Source organism: Zootoca vivipara, chromosome Z1, assembly GCF_965207765.1.
Source record: "Zootoca vivipara chromosome Z1, rZooViv2.hap1.1, whole genome shotgun sequence".
Lineage (NCBI taxonomy): Eukaryota > Metazoa > Chordata > Lepidosauria > Squamata > Lacertidae > Zootoca > Zootoca vivipara.
The window spans coordinates 17,217,724-17,226,056 of NC_142583.1; the positions used below are offsets into that span (position 1 = coordinate 17,217,724).

The window sequence follows — 8,333 nt, forward strand, 5'->3', positions numbered from 1 at the left end:
CCCCCTGAACTTTAAAATGCTGTTTCCCTCAGCTCAAGTTTGAGTATCCTATTTATTTTTGAGTCTGTATATTGTAAGGTGCTTGCATCATTAGGAAAAACCCCAAGCATTCACAGAATTTTTTGCATGGTGCGTGTGCACAAGGCAATACAATTAAATATATAACTAGCTGCAGCGTATTTCCACCATTTTGTGATTGCATCAATGTTGAAGCCTGAGTAGTTCTCATAAGTTTTATGTTCCAAATCTGCCCTTCTCCCAAACTATGCCAAAACACTACATACTGGACTATCCCAACACCCCCACATACACCAAGCAAACTAAGGATTAGATAACTTTGCAGCGTTGGCATAATATAGCCCCCTCTCCAAGCTATACCCTTGCAATACTTGTAAAACAATCCAATTTTATCTGCATCGGCAGACCATTCTTCCCACGTTTAACGAACTATTAGGGGAGGCGGGAAGGGAGGTTGCATTTTTCCCCTAGCACTGCCTCAGGTTGCGTTTTTCTTTTCTCCCTGCACTGTTTGAAAACTCGTCGAAAAAGCCTCCTCCCTTTCAAAGCAACGTTTATAAAAAAGGGCTTCCTTGAAACGCTCCTCTCCCTGCCCCTTCCCCCCCCCCTCAAAACACACCAACGCTCATACTCCGCGCCCCAAACGCGAATAACACGAGGCGCGTCTGCTGACAGGCATTTATAGCCTAACTTGCGCACGCGCGCTGGGTTCTCCGAGCCCTTTCCTCAGCGGCTCGGGAAAAGGGCCCCGCCCCTTTCCCATAACCGCGGGACTTGCCGAAGCAGCAGCGGCGGCGGCGGCGGCGGCCGAAAGGGGCGGGGCTCGCGCCGGGCGCCGGAAGTCCGCCCACTTCCCTCTCGCTTCCATAGGCCGGGTAGTGAGTGAGTCGCTGCTGCTGGTGCTGCTTTGTTTTGCTCATCTTCGCCGTTGCCGCTGCTCCGCTGCATCTTCCAGGAAAGGAGGAGGATGAGGCTGGTGATCCTTGACAACTATGACCTGGCCAGCGAGTGGGCTGCGAAGTATATCTGCAACCGCATCATCCAGTACAAACCAAGCCAGAGCAGGTATTTCACTCTGGGCTTGCCAACAGGTAAATGAATGCAATTGCTTGGCATTTATTTATTAAAAATTGCTTGGGGGGGGGGTTCTTGTCGAAACAAAATAAAAAAGATTCCTTCCGGTAGCACCTCAAGAGACCAACTTAAGTTTGTCATTGGTATGAGCTTTCGTGTGCATGCACACTTCTGAAACAGAAGCCAGCAGACACTTATATATAGTGAGAGGGTGGGGAGGGGTATTATTCGGGTTTTTTGTGTGTTTTTTGCCTCTCTCTCACGCACACATCAGGGGCTCTCTGAATTAAAATCCAGCACCAGAGACATAATAGGGTGCCCTGAGTGAGGAGGACAAAATTGGACACACACACCCCAACTTTGAGTTCCCACCTGTATAAATATTGATATTATTTATTTATTTATTTATTTATTTATTTATTTATTTATTTATTTATTTTGTGGCTCCTTGGCTCAGCGCCCTGTGCAGGGGAACCACCCTAAATCCAGTTCTCCTAGCACAGTGTCAGAGAATGAAAACCCATACTGTACAAGCAATTAAAGTTGTAAGAAAAGCAGATTCCAACTAAACACCAGGAATAATTTTCTGGCAGCAAGTGTTGCTTGACAGTGGAACGTGCTCCCTCCGGAAGTGGTGGACTCCTCTTTCTTGGAGGTTTTTAAGCAGAGGTTGAATGGTCATCTGTCATGGATGCTTTAGTTTCCTCTGTTGCAGGGGTTGGGCTAGATGACCCTCGGGGTCCCTTCCAACTCTACAGGTGGGCACCGAACAAGACCCTGCGCTGTGCAGGAAGCCACTGTCACATCCTTCAACTGCCTGTGTATTGTTGTGGGATAATTTCCTTCCGGCCAGGCTTGCGAGTTCCTCATCCTGCTTTCTATTCTCAACCATGTGACACTCACTTCCCCTGTTTGTTTTAACGCAATTAAAGTGGGTTCACAGATACACACATATCCCAGAAAGCCCAATATACTAAGGAGGGGCTGTAAAGGAAAGAACATAAGGATGTTTTTCTTTTCCAACTTCTCCAAAAAAACAACAACCAACCCTCCCCAGGAACCCCATGCATTTTTCCAAGGGAAAATGACAGGTGCAGAAAGTGTGTATGCGCACATACACACATGTACTGCAAATTGCCTGCTCCCAGAGTAGCCTAATGAAAATGGCTTCTGGAGTTTTGTTACACGTTCATGCAGCAAGAAAGTAGGCAAGACTTGAAGTAGCACATTTTAAAAGTTTCAACAAGGTCCTGACCAGGTTTTACTCAGAGCCAGCTACCACACAGTTCAGTGGGGCTTCCTTCTGAGTAAGGGTTACTTCATATGTTGATTTCTTTCTCTTCCTGCTCTCCAGAGTCAGTCTGTTACAGGGGGAAGGGGAGGGGGGAGCTACTGGCTGCCAAAAAAAGAAGGCTAGGAGCCTTGAACTTTGTGTAGCGACAACAGATCTCCGGCTTTTGAAGGCGGGGGTAAGAATGGTAGGAGCACCTTCAAGCGACTGCTGACTGGGCTTCTAGAGAAAGGTTTCTTTTCTGCATGTATTACATGCAGAGGAGCAGGTTCTATCTCTGTGGAGTCTCCAGAGCAAGTCTGCTTTGAGAATCACCCATGCCTAGGTGTTTTTTGTGGGGAGCAGGTGGTCTGCACTCCTGTATGTGTACTGACTAGCTTCTAAATAAATGTGCATAGAATAAAAACCTAATAAAAGCCCTTCTGCGTCAGACCAGGGGCATATCTAGTCTGGAGGCCTGCTTACCAACCAGAGATGTCAGATGTCTTTCGTAAGCCCCGAGTCATGTGGCCTCTGATCTTGGAGATAGTGTATTTCTATAATAACTAGTAGACAGCTGTTATTGTAAAAGTAGCCATGATTACTTTTACAGTACAGCGATCATTGATTTGGGATAGTATCTTCCAACTGCTCCTGTTTTATCAAGGGCGATCTCTAAATCACTCTTTCTCTTTTGCCTTTGTGTAGGTATGTGTGATACCATTTAAAAAAAATCTTCAGGTGTATTAGTTTGTTTTCTGCTGTATTGGAAAGCTGCCCATAAAAAGGAAAGCATTGTGGTGGACTTACTCACACACTGTATTTCAAGCACTATTGCTACACCTAGCTTGGCAACTTGTCCAGTCCTGTGACCAGCAAGTATTTATCTTCCTGCTTCTCTGGGTTACTGCTGTAGGTCGGTGGTTCGAATCCCCGCGATGGGGTGAGCTCCCGTTGCTCTGTCCCAGCACCTGCCAACCTAGCAGTTCGGAAGTACATCAGTGCAAGTAGATAAATAGGTACCGCTGCAGCAGGAAGGTAAACGGCATTTCTGTGCGCTCTGGTTTCCATCATGGTGTTCCGCTGCACCAGAAGAAGTTTAGTCCTGCTGGCCACATGACCTGGAAAGCTGTCTGTGGAAAAACACTGGCTCCCTCGGCCTGAAAGCAAGATGAGCGCCACAACCCTATAGTCGCCTTTGACTGGACTTAACCGTCCAGGGGTCCTTTACCTTTTTTTACCTTACTATAATAATAAAAGGTGGATGTTAAGAGAGAAGGACACATAGTGTAAGAATAAAGTAAACGCATGTCCTATTTCCATTTGTGAAATACTGGCAGGTATAAATTACGGTTTTGCCGCACGTATACTCAACAACAACCCTTCACACCTAGATTTAGAGATCAACTGGATTTGTGACTATTTTGCAGTTTGTGACTACAGTGAAGTTATTTTTTTCCAGAGTGCATGAAATAATGAGAACTTGCTTCCTGCAGGAAGTACACCTCTGAGATGTTACAAAAAACTGATAGAATATCACAAAAGAGGAGATCTTTCTTTCAAGCATGTGAAGACGTTCAATATGGATGAATATGTGGGTAGGTTTGTCTTAAATGTTTTTTTTGCAGAATAGGGTGGGACTGGATGGTTTACATGTATGCCATGTAATCCTAGAAAAATTGTTTGCAGTCCAGTAATTAGCATTTGTGTTGAATCTTTTGTTCCAGGGCTTCCCAGAAGTCACCCAGAAAGCTACCATTCTTACATGTGGAACAATTTTTTCAAGCATATTGATATAGATCCAAATAACGCTCATATTCTTGATGGAAATGCTGCAGATCTAAAGGCAGAATGTGATGCGTTTGAAAAAAAGATAAAGGAAGCTGGCGGAATAGATCTATTTGTTGGAGGTAATATATATATATATATATATATATATATATATATACACACACAGTGGTACCTCGACTTACGAAGACGATCTGTGTCATGGCGTTCCTCGTAAGTCGAAGTCTTCGGTTGCCGAAGCGCCCGTCTTGCGCAAGCGCAAAGCGCAGTTTTGCACTTCCGCTCATGCGCGGACCGCGCACGACGCAGGCGCAAAACACACGCACGGCAAAAAGACTTCCGGGTTTGCCGACTTCGGAAGTTGAAACCTTCGGAAGTCGAGTCATTTGGATGTCGAGGTACCACTGTATATTATTCAACAGTGGTGGCAAAAAAGGGAGTTTTTCAGTGAGCACTCTAATCAGTAATGCATAATTACCAAACAAAATTCCTTGTGCAGGTCTCCTCCGAATAATCCCATTGAGTTCAATAAGATTTACTCTCAGGCAAGTTGGGGGGGGGGGTTTGCAACCTAATAAAAGTATCTGCGTGGAACAGAAATAGTTGGAATGATTTATTAAACATAGTGGGAGTAGCCTGTAAGCTTAGCTCATAATAAACACCATCTGTTTATATTACATATGCGCTCAGTGCTGTGTTGCAGGGTTGTTCAACTTGCAGTTTGGAGCACATCTTATGAACTAAACTACCAAGATAAAGCTATGCTTAGTGTTGTTCTGATGCTCTCAAAAGCAAACTATCAACTACAGCTTAGAATGAATGCCACCCATCTACTGCTGCATAAAGTTATTTAGTATTACCAGACATTCCCATCTACATTGTCTTCCTTGTGTGTGCTCTTTCAAGGCATTGGTCCAGATGGTCACATAGCTTTCAATGAACCAGGCTCAAGTTTGGTATCAAGGACGAGATTGAAGACGCTAGCAATGGACACCATTCTGGCAAACGCAAAATACTTTGATGGAGATTTGGCTAAAGTTCCTACTATGGCATTAACAGTTGGCGTGGGAACCGTGATGGATGCTAGAGAAGTAAGAATATTTTTCTTTCTCTTCTGGGTATTTTTGTAGTGTGCTGCTTTCAGACAAGAAGCGTATCTGTGAAGCATAGCAGATCCATTCCATTGCAAAACAATGGAATTGCAAAATGAATCCTTGCTACAAACATTCTGTCCTAATAATGCATGTTTATTTATTTTGTGCAGTGTAACTGATGGTGTTGGTAAACAATTTTTTCCTCCCAAGTTGGACAAGGGGCTAGAGGTGTAATTTTATTCCCAATCCATTAGTATCATTCTTACTGTCAATTAGCATCCTGATTGAACTGAATAAAATAATGCTCTCTAGATTTGGCTTCCCCTTGAGCCGATAATGCATGTAATCTCAGTAAAATAGACGCTGTTTCACAGTGTACTTGTTTTCTGCTGGAGGGGGAAAAAGTTGTTTGAAAGGGTGCCAGGGGGAGAGTGTCAGCGATGCTCCAGGGCCACAGCTACCTATTGCCCTTCTCCCCACCCCCCATACTATAGCTAAACTTTGCTAATTATACAACCCTTACAATTCTCCTTGTATTGAATGTTGATGGAGGAATTGAGGTGACGGTGGTCCCATGTGCTCAAGGAACCAATGTGGCAGCAGAGTTAGTTTGCATACATGTTTTCTATATATAAAAACCAAAAACCTCCAAGGGGCTGGGCACTGGGAAACACCCTAGGGTCCTTTTGTGCACAGTCTTGATTCAATTTTTCCTCAAACTTGGGTCTCCAACTGTTGTTGGACTACAACTCCCATCATTCCTGAACAGTGGTCCCGCTAGCTAGGGATGATGGGAGTTGTAGTCCAACAACAGCTGGAGACCCAAGTTGGAAAAACACTGCGATTGTAGAGGACAAAATATTTTCCCCCTCCAATTACAGTGCAGCCTTTAGGTGGACTACTTTAGTTGAACGGGGGCACACTTCTCCATCTCAATTCCGTCAAGTTTATGCCCTCTACTGCCTGTACAGGGTCGACTTTGGCAGTGTCTTCTTACAGGAGCATAACACAGTGTCAGTAGGAAATGTGTGTTTAATATTTGCCGCTGCCTTCTTCTTCTTTGGTGATCACTCATAGCCGAGTAAGATTGACTTCCATAAACATGGTTTTAACAATGGGTCCGTAAGTGAAGTGTGGAGGCCAATTCTGGATCCACACGTCCTTCCACAGTGGGGACATTGGTTTCCAGGCGGGAGTTGATCACGGTGTGGATTTGCCAAGCTTGTCTTCATCTTAGCACGTTTCTCCCTTGCGTCCTGAGTTTGTCTTCAAAGCCCATGACACCTTTGGTAAAGGCTGTTCTCCAACTGGAGTGCTCGCAGGCCAGTGTTTATACATTTTTTTTATATTTGTCTTGAGATAGTCTTTAAACCTTTTTTGTTGACCACCAGCATTACACTTTCCATTTTAAAGTTCAGAATAGAGTAGTTGCTTTGGAAGACGATAATCAGGCATCCGCACAACATGACCAGTCCAGCGAAGTTGATGTTGTTATCTGCCATAACAACAACTGTCTGCAGATCTTCCTTAGCAAAATGATGGTACTGTTTTCTTCCAGGTGATGATTCTAATCACTGGCGCGCACAAAGCTTTTGCCTTGTACAAGGCAATTGAGGAGGGGGTCAATCACATGTGGACAGTTTCTGCTTTTCAGCAACATCCTCACACTATCTTCGTATGTGATGAAGACGCCACCTTAGAACTAAGAGTTAAAACGGTCAAGTATTTTAAAGGTGAGCTGCATTTTTACACCAGGCTTCTGCCAGAGTAGTCTCCCCTGTTCCCAAGTTATTTTAAGGAATAATGGTTTACTTATTTTATATATAATAGGTCATTTATTCCTTGATGGGGTGTTTAGAGGTACAACGGGCCAGTGCGTCTGGGGGTTGGACTAGATGACTCTTGGGATCCCAGCTCTACAATTTAATGATTCTTGAACCTCGAAGTGCAAATTTGCCTATTAGTACTGCAGAATTTCCTTGGAATTGTCTTTAATCTGGCATGCAAAAGCACTTCTCTCCATGATCCCACTTCTTTGTTTGGCCCAGCTGCTGGCTGGGGCAACCGAGTCAGATGGGCAGGGTACAAATAATAAAATGATTACTGTTATTATTCCCTTCCCTGACAATTGGCCCTGGTGACTAGCAATAAATGGGAGCTGGATTCCACAGCCTGCTGATAGAGAGGGTAAGAAAAGACATAGAATGACAGTTGATCTACACTGAAGTCTTGCTAACGTTGATTCTCTTTTCTCAAGGTTTAATGCATGTGCACAACAAACTTGTGGACCCACTATACAGTATGAAAGAGCAAAACTGAGGGAGAGGATCGAAGTTGGAATCATCTGGCTGACCCTGGCGGTGGTTTTAGGTAGCAGATGAATGTACTGCTATGCAATATGCTGGAATACTGGCTAAAATGGAGAATCTAAAGTACTGTGGGGTTTTGTCTTGGAAAGGTCCAAATGTGCAAACGTACATTCCTCTTAGCACTGTTACAAGCACTGTTGTCTGCTTTCTTAACCAGATCTTTTTTGCCTGTTACACGCTACCTGTATGCTACTGGAAGCCATTTAAAAGGTAGCGCTAGACAAGCTGTTTGCAGGAGGAGAGCTCTGTGTAAACTCAAGTATATATAAAAGTTCTTTTTGTCACAGGCTGTGTAATTTTAACCTCGGCAGCTGCGTGCCTTAAAATCTACATCTGGGAATCTGCATAGGGCACAGAAATAAGGTGAAAGACTTTTCATCCCTTAGCTGCTAGTCATGTTTCGTTGAATTCTGGAGGTGTAGCCAATATTGGTCTTCTGCAGCAAAAACAGCAAGGAATCATTTGGCACCTTGAATAGGAACTTGGATGTATGTATAACACTCAGCTAGATTTTTGAGGGTTAGATGCCCTTCCTGCAAGGCGGAAGAAAACTGAATTGTACACATCTCAAAGTATTACCTCCTTGTTATTAACTTTCCATAAGAATGCCACACTCTTGTAATTCTAGCTTAAGTAAAGCTTAACATAGCTATTATACTGTCTAAAATTCAATTGATGCACAACCCCTGGTGCACAGGTCCTTTTGGATCTGGGAGAGGG

General features: G+C 44.0%; 1 protein-coding gene across 1 annotated transcript; it reads left to right on the forward strand.

The window, feature by feature from the left end:
* The first annotated feature begins 878 nt into the window (after window positions 1-878).
* Window positions 879-8,268, forward strand: GNPDA2 (glucosamine-6-phosphate deaminase 2). Its single transcript, XM_060278868.2, has 6 exons — window positions 879-1,109; window positions 3,859-3,960; window positions 4,090-4,272; window positions 5,057-5,241; window positions 6,803-6,977; window positions 7,502-8,268. The coding sequence occupies exons 1-6, from the start codon at window positions 986-988 to the stop codon at window positions 7,561-7,563; spliced, it is 831 nt and encodes a 276-aa protein (XP_060134851.1). The 5' UTR covers window positions 879-985; the 3' UTR covers window positions 7,564-8,268.
* The last annotated feature ends 65 nt before the right edge of the window (window positions 8,269-8,333 follow it).

What these genes read in the sequence shown, in the direction of transcription:
- GNPDA2 (XM_060278868.2), top strand. Translation starts at nt 986, where the DNA reads ATGAGGCTGGTGATCCTTGACAACTATGACCTGGCCAGCGAGTGGGCT. An exon ending in CAATATGGATGAATATGTGG is followed by an intron (nt 3,961 to 4,089) that starts GTAGGTTTGTCT and finishes CTTTTGTTCCAG; the next exon opens with GGCTTCCCAGAAGTCACCCA. An exon ending in CCGTGATGGATGCTAGAGAA is followed by an intron (nt 5,242 to 6,802) that starts GTAAGAATATTT and finishes GTTTTCTTCCAG; the next exon opens with GTGATGATTCTAATCACTGG.